The sequence below is a fragment of the Natrix helvetica genome (genome assembly GCF_964273705.1).
Source record: "Natrix helvetica genome assembly, chromosome: Z".
Classification (NCBI taxonomy): Eukaryota; Metazoa; Chordata; class Lepidosauria; order Squamata; family Natricidae; genus Natrix; species Natrix helvetica.
In genome coordinates, this window is record NC_138554.1 from 24,055,830 (window position 1) to 24,078,680 (window position 22,851).

General features: G+C 40.4%; 1 protein-coding gene across 1 annotated transcript in view; it reads right to left on the reverse strand.

The window, feature by feature from the left end:
• CACNG6 (calcium voltage-gated channel auxiliary subunit gamma 6) overlaps nucleotides 1-22,851 on the reverse strand; it is a 45,001-nt gene that overhangs the window by 1,270 nt on the left and 20,880 nt on the right. Inside the window, exons 2-3 of the mRNA XM_081933539.1 lie at nucleotides 4,540-4,614; nucleotides 101-238 (exon numbers count right to left, since the gene is read on the reverse strand). Of these exons, the coding sequence (XP_081789665.1) occupies nucleotides 101-238; nucleotides 4,540-4,614 (213 nt within the window). The remainder of the gene's footprint in view (nucleotides 1-100; nucleotides 239-4,539; nucleotides 4,615-22,851) is intronic.

Below are 22,851 nucleotides of genomic sequence, written 5' to 3' on the forward strand. Positions count from 1 at the left end.
CTTTCATTGTCACAAGAAATATCATGGTTAAAAGAACATCTCCCATTCCTCCCATCCTACATATTTCAGGAAAGAAAAGAAGATTCTCCAGAATCCATACCTGATATTATAAAGAAGCATGATGCTGGCTTCAGGAGGAAATCAACTCCTTTGCTCAGGGCCATTGTGATACAGAGGGATCCCATGGCCATCAAGGTGATGCTGAGGAGGGACACAACGGCTGCCGTGATGTTCAGTTCTATGCAGTGTTACCAAGCAGGGGAGAAAAAGTCATTTCGTTCCACCCAACATTTCACAGAGGAAAAGAGGGGCATACTGGCAGGATAACTTGTGCCCTAACTCTGATGTGGCCATCAAGAAATCATCAATATGTAGACCAATGTTTCTTAACCTTGGCAACTTTTAAAATGCAGTCACAACCCTAAAGATTTCAATTAGCAGAACTCTGGGAGTTGAAGTTCACACATTTTAAAGTTGCCAAGGTTGAGAAATATTGATCTAGAGTAGCTGCTTCCCTCTTTACATGTTGACCACCAAGTCATAATTCCTGTTAGCATGGCCACAGCCAGGCATAATTGGAGATAGCAAGCTGGTGAAGGCCATTTTAGAGCAATACACATTGGCATGAGTATCATGCATAAATATGATGCCCAGAGCTACAATGTGAGCAATAACTGGATATAGCAAAGAAAGACATGCACTTACGGTAATACCAATGATAATGGAAGAGAGAAAGCAGTGGAGACACAGGTCACATACCAGCAAATACACTTTAATTTCTTTCTGCCTGCCTGCCTGCCTATCTATCCATCTATCCATCCTCCCTCCCTCTCTCCCTCCCTCATCTCTCTCTCTCTCTCTCTCCATCTATCATCTATCTATCTAGGTAAAGGTTTCCTCTGTCTAATTATGTCCGACTTTTGGGAGTGGTACCCGCCTTTGTTTCTTATGTGAGGGAGCCAGCATTGTCCAAAGATACTTTCATGGTCATGTGACCAGCATATCTATATGCCAAGGTGAATGGAATGCTGTTACCTTCTCAGTGAAGTGGTACTTATTTATCTACTTGCATTTGCATGCTTTTAAACTGCTAGGTTGACAGGAGCTGGTGAAAGTAACGGGCGCTCACCCTATTGCACAGCACTTGGATCTCAAACCCAGACTGCCAGCTTTCCAGCTGGTAAGCTCAGCATCTTTATCCATTGAGCCATCGCGTCCCCCCACTATCTGCCTGCTTGCTTGCCTGCCTGCCTGCCTGCCTGCCTTCCCTCTAATCTAATCTACCTCATCTGTCTATCATCCATCTATCTATCTGTCTTTTGGGGATATAATCATATTCTCCAAAAGATGAAGAGCTATTTCTTCTCAGTCCCAGCAACCTTCAGTGTAATTTCAGATCTTTTGAATAGTACCCTGGGAGCATTTTTCATGATCATTTAAAGATCTTTTTTGATTGAAAGCTGCAGTTGCAGCCCTAAAGGAAAACTGCAGTGATTAACTGTTTGAGATTTTTCAAAAGTATAATGACTAAAAGAATGCCCAGATTTATTAGGTGGTGGAGTTTTTAAATTTAAACCATGAAAGGTGGCAGAAATTGATTTCAACATAATTTGTAACAGGCTTATTGAATTGTGACTCTGCCATTATCAATTCAATGTTTTCTATAGTGAGGAGAGCACTCACTAGTGCGGTTTCACATAATTTTACCACCGGTTCACCACACTGAAAATGTGCTCGCATGCGCGTGGCTTAGAAAACATGGCTAAATAGGACGGCATAGCACTGGGGCAGGTGGTGGGCAGCCCCAAGTCCCCACTACCAGTTTGCCTGAACTGGTCCGAACCGGCTGAATACCACCACTGGAGGAGAGCTATTTATTTATGAAACAAATGCATATAGCCAACCAATTCACACACAGTGACTCTGGGCAGAGGACAATATTAAAGATCCTCAGTTAAAAATTCACAATTTAACCCCCTTGCACTCTTTAAGATTACAAGGTGTTAGTACATTTGTGCATAGGAGCATCAACAAATTTATCTTTGCAAACATTAAACACCAGTTCATTTTCTGATTAGCTGTAATTATCTGGGCCTTTGCTTTTTTATGCTTTCCAAATGATTTGGACTTCAATTTCCATAGTCCCCAGCCAACATGGATGACAGTCCAAGAATTATGGGTTTATTCCAACACATCTGGAGGGCATTTAGGATGACTGCAACAAGAAATTTAGATGAAGCCAAGTTGGAAGCAGGAGCTGCAGAACCTGAAAAGCATAAAAATATTTATTCCCCAAAGAGGTTGTTGCATAGTTTAAGAATTTAATCCAGAAACAGAATAACAGAGTTGGAGGGCATCTTCGAGGTCTTCTAATCCAACCCTATATCTCAAGCAGGAGACCCTATATCTTTCACAGAAGTGGCTATCCAGTCTCTTCTTAAAAGCCTCCAGTGATGAAACATCCACTACTTCTGGCAAGCCTTTCCACTTACTGTTGTTCTATCTGCCAGGACGTTTCTCCTTAGTCCTAAATTGCTTCTCTCCTTGATTAGTTTCCATCCACAGCTTCTTATCTTGCCTTCTGGTGCTTTGGAAAGTGGTTGACCCCCTTTTCTTTATTGCAGCCCCTTAGATATTGGGAAACTGCTATACATTTTCCCCAGACTAGATATATTCAATTCCCGCAACTGTTCTTAATATGTTTTAGCCTCTAGCCTCAAGATAGTCCACTAAGATAGATAGTGGGCATTTATGGAAAAAGACTTGAAGGTAGTGCCATAATTTATCACAATCAGAACCATGAGCCAAACCTAGCAAATCATGAGTCCATGACCAACAGGGGTCACAAATTGGATCTGGCCTTTTCTTTGGGCAGTGACTACATGATCAGGATGTTGCCACCTGTCCCTTATCACTTTGGAGTTTTCCATAGCATCCTTCCTCAGCAGGGAGGCCGAGGCTCTTTAATCAGCTCATCCCATGGACTTAATGGGTTTGAGAGGAAGTATATGTTTTTTCCTGAGATTTTCATTAACATTTTCATTGATGCTTCAGTTACCATTTGGAATGAGGTGTAGTAGTAAAATCTCTGAGGGAGATGGGCAGTTGAGAAATACGAAATATAAACAAACAAACAAAATTTTAGGTTTATGCAGAATCTTGGCATGCCGACCTTTGGCATGTTGTGTCATTTCCCAAAGGTGCTTTTACAGAAGATAATTGGATTTTCTTGCACTTTCTCTCTTTCTTAAAAGACAACTGGACTTCAAGAAAGTCCAGTTGCCTTTTGAAAAAAGCACCTTTGGGACATCGATGAGCTGGATTATTGAGATTCTCTATAGATATTTGTTGTCGCCTGTAGATAAAGAGGATAAAGCACAGAAGAGACACCTAGATCTGCCTGGGAGAAAACTAAGAATGAATCTAGCCAGACATAGATAAAAGCTTTCATTAGAGCCTACTATGTGGTGCTAAGGGTGGCGAAAAAGGTTTATTTCTCCATCCTTCTCTTCTACATATTGGCCAATATCCCTGTGCAGGGCAATCTAGACCCTTCTAGACATTGGAGTATCTGCAAAACCCCTATGAGTGCTATTCAAGTCACCCGGTGGGTAACATTGCTCAGATTCACTATGAGTTGGCCTTCAGCTAAACAAGTCCTGAATAGGTGGCTGAAGCAGTCTTGTGATGTTATCAGGGATAAGTTTGAGTCTGTTAGTCCTGAGAAAATGAACAACGTCCTTGGAGTTGTGGGTGTGGCCAAGTATGTATTAAATCGATGTTCTTCCTGGTTGATTGAGACCTGGGGATGAAACATGTGCAGGGATAAATGTGTCTTTGAGAAGTGAGATGGTTCCACTGGCTCTGAAAAAAGATAGGGATGTGCCTCTTCTTCAAGAGACTCTCCTTGGATCTAGCTGATCAGGACAACTTTCATTCAGTTTCTAATTGCAGGCTCAGAAAATGTAAATGTTAGCTCATATTCAAAATCTGGTTTGAATGGGAGAATGCTACATGTTCAACCCACATTAGAGCAGCAGGTTAGAATTGTGTCAATCATTTAAAGCAGGGTTTCTCACTCAGCAGCTTTAAGATGTATGCACTTCAATACCCAGAAATCCCCAATCAGTCCATGCTAGCTGGGGAATTCTGGGCATTGAAGTCCACATATCTTAAATTTACTTAGATTGAGAAACACTGGTTTAGAGAGATGCTTCTCAAGACAGATAAATGACTCGCCCCTTTCTCCCTCTATTCAGCATTATTATTTAATAATAAACAGACGATTCAACAAGAGAGACCCCTTAGAACAGCAGAAATGTGATGCTTTGTCCTTAATGGCAGGTTTGAGAACAACTGTAGTGAAGCCCTCTCATCAATTCAGGTAGTCCCTCTCCAAACCATCTTGAATCAGCATATGAACCAAAAGCTTTGCAGTTTCAAAAGTATGGGATGCAGAAGCTCTCGACTGACACATGTAACTCCTTTTTACTTCCTGTCATACAACACTTCAACCTTGAACACCTGCGATGGACTTACCCTTTTTTGTAGTCCTTAGGAAGATGTTGGAATTCTCCCCAGTGGTGAAGAATTTGAAATAAGAACAGTTAGCTTCTGAAAAGAAAGAAAGCATTTAACTCATTTGTCATTAAGGTATACCACAGGCAATCCTTGACCATTTGTTTAATGACTGTTCAAAATTATGATGGCACTGAAAAAAGTGACTTACAATGGGTCCTAGCACTTCCAACTATCACATGTCTGAGGTCACGTGTCTGTGGTCATGTGATCAAAATTTAGGTGCTTCACAATTGGCATGTATTTATGATGGTTGTAGCATTCTGAACCACATGATTATTATTTGTGCTTACCAAAGGGGCTTCTGAGAAGCAAAGTCAATGGGGGTAAAAAAAGGTCTTAAAATCACTTATATAGATAATTAACTAGTGAAACAGGTTACCTTCGGAAGTTGTAGGTGTTTCATCACTGGAGGTTTTAAAGAAAAGATTGGACAGCCACCAATCTCCTACCTTTGGCAGGGGGTTGACTAGAAGACCTCCAAGGTCCCTTTCAGCTTTATTCTTTTTAATTGATTGTTGGTATCACTTGGCAATGGACAGTTGGACAGTTCCAACTGTAGTCATAAATCAAGGATTAATTTACTATATTCCTCCTCCTCCTCCTCCTCCTCCTCCTCCTCCTCCTCCTCCTCCTCCTCCTCCTCCTCCTCCTCCTCCTCCTCCTCCTCCTCCTCCCTCTCTTCAAATCATCTCAAACAAAATTCATTTCTCATAAATCTTTCAATATTTCTTCCACTTTAGGTACTAAAACAATAAAACAAAATCTAATCCAAAAAAGGACATTATGTTTTTGTTTTCTTTCCAAATACTGGCTATATAGAATAGTTCTAGCAATGAAACTTGAAAATTGCCATGAATTTAAGAAATTCCTCCCAGGAACAACCCCTTTACTTTATCTGTGGAAACTTTTTGCCATCTCATACAAACTACCATAAATCTTCCCCTGTAATCCTTTTTCAGTGTAATTCCTTTCGCCTGTCCAGTTTCAGAAATAGCCATACTCAGACCTTTCTTTTGGACAGTACTGGAGACTGTTTCTGACATCAAATTTCTCCTCTGAAATAAAATCTCTTTCTCAGAGACCACAGAATTGCTGCCCTGGTTACTATTAATAATTTAATTACCTACACCACAACATACTATTTTTGTACGTCTTTCATGCTAAATAAATGTTGGTATACATCTTTGCCAAATATTCATGATCCAAGCTTTCAAACATCAACGTAAGATGATACATTAAAACAATGCACAAGATTACAAGCATGTTTTAATTGAATAGGATGAAGGAATGTTTCATATTAGACAATAACTTGATTAGGTTTTATCTTTATAAGACCATTTAAGTTTTTGTACGTAATGTGCTTTTACTGCATTTTAATGAATGCTTCATGATAAGAAATATTTTTGTATCAAAATCCAGATTACAATTTAGATGCAGTAAAGGTTGAAGCAAAGAACTGTGTTTGAGAAAATAACTTGTCATTATTTAAACATTATTTAAACTTTCAATGCAATGACTGTTTGTTAGGATATTTAAATTTAGTAGCTGGGACAGTTAAGTATATAATGTGCCAGCACAGACACTTGTAGATGATTGGTTAGAGAGTGCAGAATCTTGCATGAGGTAATCTATACTATGATTGGTTGCTGTGGGTATAAAGGGGAGTTCCCTTTCCCCCCACCTTTTTCTTCTGTGTGTTCTGTATGCTGTTCATGATTTACTTCATGATGTTAGTGTGTTTTCCTGACTATCTTGTCTGCTGCAAATATAGACATTAATATATTTATTTATATAAAAAGACAAGCTTGTGTCAGCGCCTCTGATTTTATTTGGACAGTTGCTTAGCAATTCCCTGACATTGTAAAACTGAAAATATGCATTACTTGATTTCATGAAACATTTGCCAAAAGTTTAAACATTGAAAAAAAATAGAGAAAATAGATTTTGTTTAATTTTATATTGAATGCTTTTCAGCATATAAAGCAAAGTACATCTTTGGTCAAAATCAGTTTAGTTGCCAACAGATCATAAGAGTTTCTAAGGTGAATTAAAGACTTTTGGATCACAATTATAAGGATGAAAAATACAATTAATTAGGTGTCTTGATAGCTGAATACAGTGGTGAAATAGATGTATAGATAGCCCTCAATTTACAACCATAATTGGGACCAGACTTTCCTTTGCTAAGCAAGATGGTTAAGTGACTTGTGCCTGATTTTATGACCTTTTTTGTCATGGTTATTAAGCAAATCAGTTATTAAGTGAATCTCACAATCATTAAGTGAACCTGACTTCCCCCATTGACTTTGCTATTGAGGAAGATCACAGATGGTGATCACATGATCCTGGGAAGCTTCAATTATAGTAAAATCCCACCTGCTTGCCAAGAGCCTAAATTTTGATAATTAGGCAATGCTGCAATGGTTGTAAGTGTGAGGATCAGTTGTAAGTCACTTTTTTGTGCATCATTATTTTAACTCATATGAGTTATAGTCCAAAATGTTTTGATGGCACCATGCTGGAGAAAGCTTACACATTGTACTTATATGATTTAATTATTTTAATGAAAGATTTCTGAAGTAACTTCTTGGCAATTTCCTCTTGAATTAATTACAATTACAGTTATTTTTTCAATTTGGGGAGACATTACAACAAAAAAATAAGGAAGAAAGGAGAAGAAAAGAACAAAATGTTTTTATATGAGAATTCCTATGCATATGCACACACATAATAAACCAATAATATCATTTTAGTTTTTCAGTTTCAGTAAAGGATGAATGTAGTACTCTGTGGATTGAAGAGCTGATGTATTTTGTGGTTTATGAATGAGCTGCTTTCAGATGCAAATGATGTAAAGCAGTTGCAATTAAAATAACAACTATAATCCCAGTGTATTTCTGCTGGTGCATGCTTTTTCCAAGTTGCCAACAACTTCTTACAGCGCTCCCCTTTATATCATTACATATTATATAAAAAAATTGTTGCCTGCCAGATGTTTCTGCCACAAAAACCATGAAAAATGTGAAAAGAAAACACTTTTTCCTTTTAAGCATTCTTTGGCTTTGTGGACTGACATGGCTACCATTTTTTCCCTGCATATCTGCAATGCACCGGCTGATTCTGCAGTCCTAAGAACTAGCAACTTGCTCCTGCTTTTTCCCCCCATAAAGCAAAAATATTGTTCAAATACATATATATTGTATACAGTATATAAGGATACCGGTAGTAGAAAGGTTAAGAAATCCAGGCAATGAGAATGAAGCTTCTGCAGTTGCTAATCTCTCCCTTTACATATGAACCAATTTATAAACTTTATTCAAGAGAGGCAATTTCTACAATTTGGCAACTGAAGCAGAGGGTTTGGAGCCCTTTCCCCTGAGATATTCTTTATGATTCATGCCTCAAGCCTTGTCTTTTCCAAGTTTTTTTGCACAAACCAGTGGAGTGGATTTAATTGTGTCCCCAAAGGAAAGCTTGCGCAATAACTGCATCTTTTTGAATTGGAGAAATTCCAAGTGGCTGCAGGGCACAAGTCCTCTGAGGGTACAGAGTGGAGAGACAGAAAGAAGATTGCACTTAGATTCACTATGATTTAAAATTATGGCACCCTCCCAAAGCAGGATTCCTTGCCCAACCTGACAGATTTTTGCCCAATGCAAAAATTATTTTTATGGGGCTGGATTGGTGAGAAAAGATACCCCCTTTACACAGAATTGTAAGTTAGGAGCTGGCTGGCTGGAGACAATGCATTTTCAAAATAGCAAGACTTGATAGCAAGGAACCTGTGAGATGTTTAACCCAGGAGGAAGTAGAGATTTGAGAAATGGTTTATGCTTCAGGACTGCCAGTAGGCAAAGCATTAAAAAAGTCATGATGGCAGCCACTGCCATGCAATCAAAGCCCCGGCCACTTTTTACCCACATCAGGATGTGCTTTTAATCTGCATGTTTATGTTATTGTCCTCTTGACTGTGTATTCACTATTCCCTGCAAAATCCCCTGAAAAAGTCATCCATTTTTTACCCAATAACGGCAATAGAGGAGTTCTATGACAGATATGAGATCATTTCCATGTCAGAGTCATTAGATGTGCTAATTACAGTTCTCAAGTTACAACCAAAATGGAGCCCAACATTTCTGTTCCTAAGTGAGACGTTTGTTTTTTCCTGACAGAACAATTAATCCGTGGAAGAGAGGTGGGCTTCACATAATTTAACAACCGGTTTGCCTAGTGCAAAACCGAAAATGTGAGCATGTGCGCTTCTCTCTCTCACACACCTTCCATGCTTGCACGCGGCATCAAACACACAGCAATTTCATGCACATGGCTTCCAGCAAACCTTCTCGGGCAGCCTCAGTGAGTTGAGCAGGCATGATGCGAAAATCAGCTGGGCTGCGTGGGCGGGGCCAGCGAGCCAGAAAGTGAGATATATAAGATGGGATATCATCAGGGCGGGGTGGCAGGCCCAGCCAATGATTGGAACTACTGGTACTGGTGAACCGGTCCAAACTGGCAGCAGCCCACCTCTGCATTGGAACAACTTTCCTCCAGAAATTGTAAATTCTCCAACACTGGAAATTTTAAAGAAGATATTGGATAACCATTTGTCTCAAATGGTATAAGGTTTCCTGCCTAAGCAGGGGGTTGGACTAGAAGACCTCCAAAGTCCCTTCCAACTCCTTCCACATCTATTCTATGCTGTTCTGTTCTATTCCTATTCCTTTTCCTTTCTAGTCTAGTCTAGCCTAGGGTAGCCTAGTCTAGTCTAGTTATTCAACTGTAGAGATTCTCAGTCTTCCAGGTCACAGTGGTCCCAAATATGCTTTTTCAGGAGGTAACTGGACTTTCTTGTTTTCCTTTTGATGATGTTTAACTGCTCATCCAAGAAGCTCCTCTCATCCGTTCCCTACAATCCTGTCAGAGCTGAAGAAGCTTCTTGGATGAGAAGTGAAACGTCTTCAAAAGAAAAAACAAGAAAGTCCAATTGCCTCCTGAAAAAGCACCTTTGGGAATTGTTAAGAGAATTTTGCCTCATTTTACAACCTTTTTTTGTCATAGTTGTTAAGTGAATCATTGCAATTATTACTATAAATTAATAACACTATTGCTAAGTGAATCTGGCTTTCCCATTGACTTTGCTTGTCATGTCGCAAAAGGTGATTATATATCCTGGGACACTGCAACCAACATAAATATGATTCAGCTGCCAGGCATCTGAATTTTGAACATGTGATCAAGGGGATGCTGCAAGAATCATAAGTGTGAAAAATGGTCATAAGTCACTTTTTTCAGTGTCATTATAATTTTGAACAATCACTAAACAAAGTGTTGTCCATCAAGGACTACCTACATAGTCAGATGCAAACTAAAGTCTTAAGAAAGAGAGATTTCAGGTCTGGGATCTGTATTTTCCCCTTGTGTTTTGATACGGTTCACCAATGTTAATATCAGTACTAAGTACTGGTAGTCCAGAGAGTTGGATCCAGCTCAGTCAAAGGCAAGGATGGTTCTTTTTATAGAAAGCTAAGAGAGTTAGTTATCAACTAGCAAGTGGCCCCAGTTCTCTTTTGGCCAGATGATGCTTTTGCCCACCCCTTTAGTCCATGGTGATGTGACGTCCTACCAAAGACACTCACCCAGCCTTGTCACATTAAGAAAGAATCGTTTCTGAATGTAGTTGTGATGGACAGTTGGAAACAGCCTTTTTCCAAAGTCATACCAAGCCATCTTATAAAAATCACTGGAGTATCTTACTCATGACACAAATTAGCCAAGAGCTGTGACATTTGCTCTGAAATTACAACATTCTTGCCTTTAAGCCATAGAGATGCAATTTGTCTGTTTACATAATCAATGTATAATATAGATCTTTTTTCCCTTTAATTCCGACCTTCCACCTAGGTTCCTTCTATGCCTCAAGTTTCTGGTATAGCTTCCTGCCATTCTGAAAGTGGCCAACACCCCAAAACATTAGTTGATACCCTAAAAATTTAAAACATTTTCTCATCTAGAAAAAAAAACACCTCAGAAAACCATGCCTCAGATTTGAAAATAGTCATTGCATTTTGCATCCTGAATTGTGATCTGTGTTATTCTTCCAAAACATTAAGCATGACCCTTCCCAAGCATTTATCAGGGCATTTACAGGGAGTGATCAAAATCAAGATGGTAGTCACAACGTCACAATTAAAGTCTTTCTTTCTGAAGAAAGAGAAAAGATACTGGAGAAAGGCACCCAGTTTTGATCCAAAACTCCTAATATGCTTCAAACTGTGCTTTTTGTTCAACCATAATTAAGAAGGAATATACATATTTTATGGTGGGTAGCCTTTTTTGAAAGTAACAATCCATCACAATAGGTTCTCCTCACCATTTTTTAAAAATCCAACTGTGAGTCAACTACCAATTTGTACATATTTCCAGCACAGAATGATCCTTTCTTTCTGCTAATTCATTCTAGTCTGGTGTAATAACAACAGATCTGATGAATAATCTTGTTTTCCTTTTAATAATCAAACATCTGTCCATTCACAAATCCTGTTCTATCAGATTGCAAAATCTGTGGCTTCCAAATGTATTTTCCACATAAATGACAAACGGAATAACTTATGACTTGTTAGTTATAAACCACAAAAACAGGATGCTCCATCAAGGAAATGACAAAATGTCTATTTCTCCTATTTGTCTCAATACAAGTAGAGAAGTCCCTGCAGATTTTATCAACCATCAAATATTGCTTTTGGGTCATATTTCCTTTATTTTCTGTAATTCCTGTATTTTGGGTGGTTGGGTGAATAAGTCAAATATATTGAGTGGCATATTTGCAATTTTGAAGTTCATGATGACTGCTTTACTTTATATCTGCTTGATTAACACTATACTGTCAGGCACAAGAAATCAGGAAACAAGGCAGTTCAAATGAATGTGGGTTTGTTGTATATTTAACACTCTGTACAAGGATCTGAACTACTAACGATCAAAGCAAATTGGCAATAAATAAGAGTAAAGGGAATTTACTAATTCAACAGAGTTAGATTTTTTGTGGGCACAAAGTTACTCGAGGCTGATAACACACCTGATTCCTCCCTCCAACTCAGCCTGCTCATCTCCTACAAGTATTCTGATATTCTAGTTTTTATGCAGAGTTTCAGTGCAGTTTCTCAGTTTGTGCGGTTTTGCTGGCTATACAAGAGCTGTTGCTTTTGACTTATTAGAGGATTCACAATTCCCAAGGGAATTAATTGAAACAACCATCTTCTATTTCTTTCATCTGTAATAATAATAATAATAATAATAATAAATATTTATTTCTTAGCCGCACCCTCTCCCGAAGGACTCGGGGCGGCGTACAACAAAACATAGGAAATAAATATACAGACAAACATACATATACCAAAAACATATACCGAGACATATACAAAACATATACTAGGAGAAGGTGAATTGGTAGATAAAAACAAGTAAAAACACAATGTTTAAAAACCCCTAAGTAAATTGGATGCAATTAAAATATCCCAGATAAAAAACCCGCCAGGAGCGATAAAATTAGATCAGAGTAGAGCCAGGCCAGCAACTTGAAATAGGTGGGTCTTGAGCTTTACACGAAAGGAGCGGAGGTCAGAGGTATTCCTAATATCCGGGGGGAGGTCATTCCACAGGGCTGGGCCCGCCACAGAGAAGGCTCTACTCCTAGGCGCCGCCCCCCGGCACTGCCTGGTGGACGGCACCTGGAGGAGACCCTCTCTGTGCGAGCGGATTGGTCGCAGGGATGTATGGTGCAGAATACGATCCCGCAGGTAACTAGGTCCTGAGCCATGGAGCGCTTTGAAGATCGTTATCAAAACCTTGAAACGCACCCGATAGACCACAGGAAGCCAGTGCAGCTCGAGATTCCTATCTTGATGTTATTGAACAACTTTTAGCAAGAAATTTAACTGTTTCTTCCTGATCAAGTCACTAATATTTAACAAGCTGGAATCCAAATCTGGAGAGTATACAGGTAGTTCCTTGGCTTATGATCACAATTGACCCCAAAATTTATGTTGCTACGTGAGACAATTGTTAAATGGGTTTTGTCCCATTTTATGACTTTTCTTGCCACAACTGTTAAGTGAATCATTGGAGTTGTTAAATTAATCCAGTTGTTAAGTGAATCTGGCTTCCCCACTGATTTTCCTTGTCAGAAGGTTGCAAAAAGTGATCACACAACCCCAAGACACTGCAACTGTCATAAATATGAATCAGTTGCCAAGCGTCTGAATTCTGTTCATGTAACCATGGGAATGCTGTAATGGTCGTAAGTGTGAAAAACAGCCATAAGTCAGTTTTTAGTGCCATTGTACATTTGAATGGTCACTAAATGAACTGTTGTAAGTCAAAGACTAACTAGTAGATCCTTAACATGTAACATAATTCATCAGCTAGTGTACATTTTATTACAATTTCACTAATCCTTTGCAAGCATATTTGTTATCCCTTTGTAGCCTGTACAACAAGATTTGTTTTAATTTTTTTTCAAACACTGGAGCAGTTGCTCCATTATGAAGATACCCCCCCTCCATCTTTGGGGACTCTTATCTCATCCTCTTTTTTTCACTCAGAATGCCCGGAGGTGTGCTCTGCAGTCTTGCAGATAAGGAGGATGTTTCTCTAGCTTTCAAACCAGAAGCTTCTGTTTACTCAAAGAGCGTCTCCATTCTCCTTAGGGATTCTTGCAGATGTATTTCAGATCTTCCCTGATCCAAACTGAGGCTATCTTGAAGCATTAATGCTATTATTTCAGCATGTTAAAATATTGGGGCAAAGACATTTGAAGGAAAGCCACTCTATCTTGCACTTCTGTGCCATTATTCTTGGATCAAATCTTTGGTTCAGAGAGTCTGAGATTCTTAAAAAGCACACGCTTTCCATCAGACACCCAGTACAGCAATAGTCTTTATATGGCAAAATGTTTTCTAAAATATTCCAAAGCTATTTTGTGTCTCAGTTCTCTGATAGAAACAAGCACATTGTGGCTTACAGAACCAGAGATATTTGCATGGGTGCACCTCAGCTCTAAAGTCTTTTACATTTCCAGGACATCCCATAAATTAAAGGTTTCCAGGAATATCTCAATAATGATACATCTATTTTTTACAATCCTGGGAAGATAAAAGTGGTCTGGGATATATTGCCTTGGGTTCCTTGCTTGAACAAAAATAATAATTAAAAAACAAACAAAAGAGACCCTCCCGCTTGAGTTGATTCTCTTGCCTTTCTGCACTTTGTCAATTCAGAGATTGATGCGTTTCTGTAAAATTGCATTAGTAGCTTTCAGCTTTGCAGCTAGGTTTGAATTCAGCAAGAACTGAATTAGAGGATATGTTTCTGAACCTATGCAGATTGCTGAAGTAATACAGGTGGTCTTTGATTTAGAACAGATTAACAGAGTTGGGAAGGACCTTGTATGGTAGGTCATCTAGTCCAACGGTGCAGGGAAGTGATGAAGCTCACCACAGCTTCTCAAGGCAAGCTGTTCCATTGGTTGATTGTTCTCAGTGTCAGAAAATTTATCCTTATTTCTAGGTTGAATCTCTCCTTGATCAATTTCCATCCATTATTCCTTGTCTGGCCTTCAGGTGCCTTGGAAAATAGCTTGACCCCCCCCCCCTCCTCTCTGTGGCAGCCCCTCAAATATTGGAACACTGCTATCATGTCTTCCCTGGTCCTTCTCTTCACTAGACAAGCCATGACAAAGTTCCTGCAACCATTCTTCATATGTTTTAGTCTCCAGTCCCCTAATCATCCTGGTTGCTCTTCTCTGCACTTTTTCTAAAGTCTCAACATCTTTTTTTATAGTGTGGCGACCAAAACTGGATGCAGTATTCTAGTGTGGTCTTACATTTATTTAGCAACCATTCAAAGTTACAACAGCACTGAAAAAAGTGACTTCTGACCATTTTTCACACTTATGACTGTTGCAGCATTCTCATGGTCACATGATCAAAATTTAGGTGTTTGGCAAATAGAAAATATTTATGATTGTTACAGTGTCCTGAGATCATGTGATTCCTACTTGTGACCTTCCCAGCCACTGTCTAACAACGAAGTCAATGGGGAAAGCTGGATTTGCTTAATGACCACATAATACCCTTAACAATTGCACTGATTTGCTTAACAACCATGGCCCAAAAAATTAAAAATTATAAAATACATTTTATAAAATTATAAAATGTAAGCGCAACTCACTTAACAACTACCTTGATGAACAATGAAAATTCAAGTGCCAATTGTGGTTGTAAGTTGAGGACTACCCATACTGCTTCATTAAACTGTAGAAAATCCCACTAAAAGGAATGAACTGCTCATAATAATGGATGCAGAAAATGAGTCTTGCTATCCCTGAATGCTAACAGGCCTTCTCTCGCTTCTATCTCAATTATATCTTAAAGACAGGAAAGACGGAGGGGGGAGAGGGAGAGGGAGAGGAAGCTCTTTTCATCTTGTAAACACAGAGACTTGTTTAACTAACAGCAAGCCAAGTGAGAAACTAGCACAGAGATAATGTGGAGACATTTTCTTTTTCTGCCATTTTCTTTCTCTGCATCTCTGCGTTGAAAAAAAGCTCGTAGGACAGAAATGAGGCACTTTCCAGTAATAATATTAACTTCACTTTGTCTCTTATGTTTCTGCATCATGTGCAAAGATATATGGGTAGTCCTCCACTTATAACAGTTGGTTTAGCGACTATTCAAAGTTACAGTAACACCGAAAAAAGCAACTTATGACTGCGATGGTTGTAGCATCCCTGGGGTCATGTGATCAAAATTTGGATGCTTGACAGCTGACATGTATCTATGATGGTTGCAGCGTGCCACCTTTGGCAACCTTCTGATGAGCAAAGTCAATGAGGAAGCCAGATTCACTTAACAACCGTGCTACTAACTTAACAACTGCAGTAATTCCCTTAATAAGTTTGCCAAGAAAGGTCATAAAATGGGGCAAAACTCACTTAACAACAGTCACTTAGCAAGGGAAATTTTGGCTCCATTGTGATCAAATGTCAAGAACTATCTGTAACACAAAAAACAGCCTGCATAGTGGTTTTGATCTGTATATCATCTTGAGTTGGCAGTAAATATGCAGTATTAATTTGCATTGTGACAGTTTATGTATGCTAAGCTCTATTCTGCCTTAGTAACAATCAGTGTTAACATGGCTTGGAGGAGGCAGGGCTTGGAGGAGACCCCTGGATGTGTTTCCCTTTTCACCTAGCATCACCTATCAGCAGGAAAAACAATCAGAATAAGAGATTTGGAAGGGACCTTGGAGGTTTTCTAGTCCAACCTGCTGCCAAGGCAGAAAATCATATACCATTTCATACAAATGGTTGTCTAATCCCTTCTTAAAAATTCCCAGTGTTGGCGTATCTGCAACTTCTGGACGCAAGTTGTCCCACTGATTAGTTGTTGCAACTGTCAGGAAATTTCTCCTTAATTCTAGGTTGGTTCCCTCCTTGATTAGTTTTTATCCATTGTTTCTTGTCCTGCCTTCAGGTGCTTTGGAGAATAGGTTGACCCAGGGGTGAAATCAACTTACCTTCCCTACTGGTTTGCAAATGTGAGCGCATGCACAGAGTATCAAAAACAGGATGTGATGATGTCTGGACAGGTGGGTGGAGGCTCCCGCTGCTACCACTACCAGTTCGCCCAAACTGGATAGAACCAGCTGAATTGCACCACTGGGTTTACCCCCTCTTCTTTATCGCAGCTCCATAGATATTGGAAGACTGCTATCATGTCACCCCCTGCCCTTCTTTTCATTAAACAGCAGTGCCTGGTTTTAATATCTGGTGGGGTAAACCTGGACAACTGTGGGTTTAGCATTTCTTTAAAATAGCACTGAATTTGTGTTCATAAAATACCCCGGCTAAGAAATCAGATTGCCCCCAGTCATAAAACCAGTAAAAAGTACAGTCATACAAAACTTTTTCTTGCCAGAAACAGCAGGAAACCTGTTAAACTTTTATTTGGGACAAAACCAGCAACAAACAGCTGGAAGAACTTGTATTTCTCTCCTGATTTAGCAATAGTGATAGCAATTGCACTTAGACTTATATATTGCTTCATTGTGTCTCAGAGCACTCTCTAAGCAGTTTACAAAGTCAGCATTTTGCCTCCAACAATCTGGGTCCTCATTTTACTGACTTGGAAGGATGGAAAATTGAGTCATCCTTGTGCCAGTCAGGATCGAGCTCCTGGCAGTGGGCAGAGTCAGGCTGCAATACTGCATTCTAACCATTGTGCAACCCAACTGTAATTTAAATTGAATAAAGCACCAGACCTATCACTCTTTGAGAAGACTGCTAAACATTTTTGAAAATCAAGTTGTCCACCTTTGAGAAGAGCATTAAACCCATGAATGTCGTTAGGCAGAAGCATTTCCAGAAGCCAGAAATCCCATTTCTTTAATACAGATAGTTCTCAAATTATGACCATTATTTTAGCAACTATTTGAAGATATGACAGTGCTGGGTGAAAAAATGATTTATAACTGGTCCCCACACGCAGCATCTCCAGCAATGCAGCATCCCCACACTTATCTAAATGCAGTTTGGATGCTTGGCAACTAGCATATATTTGTGACGATTACAGTGTCCCGGAGTCATGTGATCGCCATTTCTGACCTTCCCAGCTGGTCTGATAACTAAAGTCAGTAGGGCTACAAATCAAGATAGTGTGATGTCTTTCGTAATAATTGCAGCAAAAAAAGTTCATGAAATCAGGATATTTTACTTAATGACCGCATTGCTAATTATGATGGATTTTAAAAATCCCAATTGTGGTAGTAAATCAAGGACTATCTGAAATCTAAGTTAACGTGTAAACTGAGGGAAGCACTTAGTGGTCAGAAGAAAGGGACACCCTCATGGGAGCCAGAAACGGACATTAAAGAATGAGCACATCCCCGCCCCTCCATCCTTGATTAGGGTATTGTTTTTTGTTTGATTGTCTAGTGTTAATCCCTGCTTATCGGAGTGTAGGCTGTTGTAGAAGATATGCTCTGGTCTTTTTCTTTCCTTTTTAACTTCGTTATTGTCTCTTTTGAATGGTATCAAAATATGGCTTATCTCTATGTGTCTATCAAGAAGAAAACTACAACTCCACCAACACTGGTAATGCAAGCCACTACTGTATATAAATAGGGAGCAGCAAATCCCACTCTTTTTAGCACTGATTAAGTTACCTAATGGGGTAATGAAATGTCTGTAAGCAAACAAGCAAGCTCAGACAGCAACAAGGACTCCACAATAAACTTAGCACTATGTGAGAAGTGGGCCAATGTCTTGTCTCATGTCTAAACAATTCAATAAGAGGAATAAGCATTTCCCAGTGCAGGTGCAGAATGCAATTCTTTCAGACGCCAGGGATCTGAGCAATGGATATCCTGATTAGATGGCGTTTCTATCCAGACAGACTTGAATCTGATGTCTAGAAATACATCTCTCCAACATTTCATTCTTGAAATAGAGATATTGAGGGCTAATCTGTTTAAAAATGCCTGTGTGTCCATCTATCATTCCAAGTCATAAGGCTGACCTGAGATTATTATGCCTCCACAGGGAGAGAGGGCAGGAGTAAAGCCAGACAAAACAGTGCCCTTTGGCTATCATTTGTGCATAAAAAGTGAATGGGGACTAGAAGTATAGCATAAACTTGGAGGGGAGAATTAAATTGAGCTTGGTATCTGCTGAGTCCTTCAGTCAGGCATCTAATTTCAGTTTGATGGACTGTTCGCTCTCTGCCATAGCCATCTGGTCAGCCTTTGCTCCTGTTGTCAATATCAGCAGCCTCATTTCTAAACTGGAATGTATCCAGATATAACTTTCACACGTTCATTTCCAAGGCTCTGAGCAACCTTCACTTTTGTACAAAGGTTAGTTTAGCGGCTTCTGTCCAGAGTGCCTTGCCAAAACTTTGTGGTGGGACTGTTTGTTAAGCTGCAGGGAGGAGTCCCATTCCCATGGCTATTGCTAGCCTTGCTCTTAAGACAACTGACTATTGTCAGTCACATCTGGAGAATGGCAACAAAAGGCTGGAGGAGTAAGGTGCTTAAGACAGATTAGAACTCACAGTTTACCAGTTTCTAGCCTGATGCTTTAACCACTACACAAAATTTGCTGTTTCATGTTTCATAAATGTGAACAATTTGGGCAGTGAGTGAAGTTAAGCATTAACTTTGCAGAACTAAATGCAGCAATATAGCCATTTCGAAAGACTTTTTTTTCTTTTGGTGCTTTAAGACAATATCAAATAGATACACAGAGATGCCACTATGGATAAATGTTCTTTTTTGTTGAATTACAAGTAGTCCTCATTTAGTGCATCTTGGAGGTTACAATGGCATTGACAGGGACGTGCGGTCATTGGAGGCAGGGGAGGCAGAGCCTCACCTCTCATCATGAAATAATAATATATAAAATAATAATATCCACGAGGGAGTTTCATATATATAAGAGGAAGAGGAGGGAGGAGGAGGAGAGTGTGCGGGGTGGTGCCAGCTGGGCAACCAGCGGAGGCAGGAGGGTTCTCGGAAGCGCCAATAACCTTCCTGCCTTCGCTGTACTTTGCGCGCTCCTCGTGACTGCAATAGATGTCCAGAAGTGGCAGGGGCTTGATGACGTCGCCGCAGCTGCCATGCGCGGACGGACGGAGGTAGCCAGAGTGGCGCCAAGGCAGTCCGGCAGACGAGCGACCGAGGATCAGGCTGCCTGATCCTCCATCGCTCTCTCTCTCGCTCTTTCGTCTGCCCGGACCCCTCGGCGCCACTCTGGTTACCTCCGTCCGGCCGCGCCCAGCTGCGACGTCGGCGACGTCATCAAGACGAAGTGGCTTGGAGGCGAAGTGCTTTTCAGTGCTTTTCTGTGCGTCTGGCGTTTAGGTAGATAGCCGGATGTCCTAAATGCCAGACGCACAGAAAAGCACTAAAAAGCAGCTGCTGTTGGGGAGTGCGAGCCGGCGGAATGTGCTCAGGAAGGCGGGGAATGGGATCACGTGTGCTGATCCATTCCCCACCTTCCTGAGCGCACTCCGCCGGCTCGCGCTCCGCGATCCCCAACAGCAGCTGCTTTTCTGTGTGTCTGGCGTTTAGGTAGATAGCCGGATGTCCTAAACGGCAGACGCACAGAAAAGCACTAAAAAGCAGGTGCTGTTGGGGAGCGCGAGCCGGCGGAGCGCGCTCAGGAAGGCGGGGAATGGGATCACTTGTGCTGGAGACTGAGGCAGCCTCAGCCTCCAGCACACGTGGTCCCATTCCCCGCCTTCCTGATGACGTCACCAGCCTCACCAGGCGTAAACCTCACCGCACGTCACTGAAATAAGTGACTTATAACTGTTTTTCACACTTACGACCATTGTAGCATCCCCTGGTCATGTAATCAAAATTCAAACGTTTGGCAACTGGTTCATATTTATAATGGTTGCAGTATTCCAGGATCAAGTTATCATCTTTTGCAACCTTCTGATAAGCAAAGTCAATGGGGTAGTCAGATTCAGTAAACAACTATGTTACTAACTTAACAACTGTGGCAAGAAAAGTCATAAAATGGGAGAATACTCACTTAACAAATATCTCACCTAACAACCTAAATTTTGGACTCAATTGTGGTCGTGAGTCTCAAATTCTTCTATACAGAAAGACGTAGGTATTAAATATTTCACCGTATGTATTTCATGAACCTAGATAGTTCTGGATCAGTCTTGCTGCAGGTGGGAAATGGCAAATCTGCCCCAAAGTTCCCACCACCAAACTTTTCACAGACTCACAACAGATGAGGGTAGAAATAAGAGAGACCAATAAAGGAGAATATTTGTAGCTCGGAGTTCAAATAAGATAGTGATGCTCTCTAAACTTGATTGTTTTCTTGCAGACATTTCATTAGCCAAACTAGGTAACATCTTCAGTGATAGGCAGTGAGATAATTATTTGTCAGCATCCCTCACCTATTCCATTTGCCTTTTAAGCATCTGAAGCTAATTACTCCACTGTTGCTTAATCTTTTTTCTTTCGATCTCTCTCCCCCCCCCCCCATTTGTTCTTGTCTTGGTTGCTAGTTTGACACTCAAAAGCTTTCTAGTTTGTTTGTAAGATTGCCAATGGTGCACTTATGAATGTGCTATGGGGGTGGGGGTGGGGAAGGCTGAACACTGTCTTGATGCTCATCATTAGCGCATTGAATAGAATAGAATTATTTATTGGCCAAGTGTGATTGGACACACAAGGAATTTGTCTTTGGTGCATATGCTCTCAGTGTACATAAAAAGACAAGATTGAAGGTTTCTTCCCAAATTCTTTTCTATGCGGAACTTTTGCAATCTTGGCTAAAATGAGGAAGGTTTGATCTTCTACATAAATGTAGAAGGGGATGGTGCAGTGGTGGGATTCAATTTTTTTTTACTACCGGTTCTATGGACATGGCTTTGTGGGTGTGGCAGGGGAAGGATGCTGCAAAATCCCCATTCCCTCCCAACTCTCAAAATTTCCACTACTAGTTCTCCAGAACTTATCAGAACTGGCTGAATACCACCTGGGGTGGTGGTGACAAAAGTCAAGATGGAGGCCACAGCTGTGCCATCAAAGCCCCGCCCCTTTGGAGTGCATGTAAAATGAAAAAGGGGCAGGGCTTTGATCCACACAATTAAAGCTCCACCCCTTTTTTAACCTGCATTGTAGGTATGATATGTAGTAAAATGAATGGACTATGATTATGTGGTTGTGGGCCCTGGACATAACAGAAAAATCAGGGCTTAGTGCTAAGGCCATATGTCTGACTTAGCACATCTGCCCTTTTTAAATTTTCTGACATTCAGGTTGAGAGGATGTAAATACAGTTAGTCCTCCACTTACAACATTTCATTTAATGACCCTTCAAAGTTACAACAGCACTGAAAAAAAAAAGACTTACAACCATTTTTTCACACACACGAACTGTCTTACCATCTCCATGCTCATGTGATCAAAATTCAGACACTTGACAACTGAAATGAATTTAAGATGGTTACAGTGTTCCGGGGTCACCTTTTGTGACCTTCTGACAAGCAAAGTCAATAGGGAAACCAGATTCACTTAACAACCGTGTTGCTAACTTAACAACTGCAGTGAATCATTTAACAATTGTGGCAAGAAAGGGTGTAAAATGAGGCAAAATTCACTTAACAAATGTTTTGCTTAGTAATAGAAATGTTGATCTCAAATGTGGTCATAAGTGGAGGACTACCTGTATTGCTAACATTATGGCAATTGTTCCATAGGCAGATATAGTCCACAAGGTCACTCATGTATACTTGCCTCTAATTATTTCATTTAACATTTGGCAAGGAGACTGAATCACAAGACTTGATCGACTGCAGCACAGGTAGTCCTCAACTTACAACCATTTGTTTAGTGCCCGCTTAAAGTTGCAATGGCACTGAAGAAAGTGACTTATGACTTCTTATGCACTTACGACCATCACAGCATCTTTATGGTCATGGGGTGGCCCAATGGTTAAAGCATCAAATTTGGGTCCTGGGCAACTACGTACTTATAAGTGTTTGCAGCATCCCTGGATCATGTGATGGCCATTTGTGATCTTCCAAGCTGGCTTCCAACAAGCAACATTACTGGGGAAAGCTGGATTCCTTTAACAACCACATCATTCACTTAACAACTGCAGGGATTTGCTTAAACAACTCTGGCAAACAAAGTCATAAAACTGGGTGTGACTCACGTTAAAGCTGCCTTGCTTAGCACCAGAAATTCTGGTCCAAATTGTAATGGTAAGTCGTAGTCATATAAGTCTGTATTTTAATGCGAGTTTGATCAGCCAAAATCAGTAGGGGAGATTTTTCATAATTGGCAAGATGAACGTCAGCACCAGCTACATGCAGCGCATCAGTGTCGCATTCCCTGGGGCCAGCGGAGGAATCGGTTCCTTTCGTGGCAGGGCAGGATGGTGTGAAATTTCAGCGTGCTGCTTTGGATCTGGGATAACTGCCACACATATGCCAATTGTGAGGCAACAAGTAGAACTGGAGGCGAAGACTTTGATCCGGAAAGAAGAACAAAGGCAGCACAGCTGCTCTAATCAAACTGAAACGCCCCCACAGCTGCATTTCTTTGCAGAGAGAGAGATATGAACATCAGCACAGCTCAGCAGCCTTTTGTTAGAAGTCGGCTTAACTGTACTATAGAGAATTTAAGATGGAAGATGAATAACTTATCGTCTAACTCAGAACAGGGAAGGAAAACCAG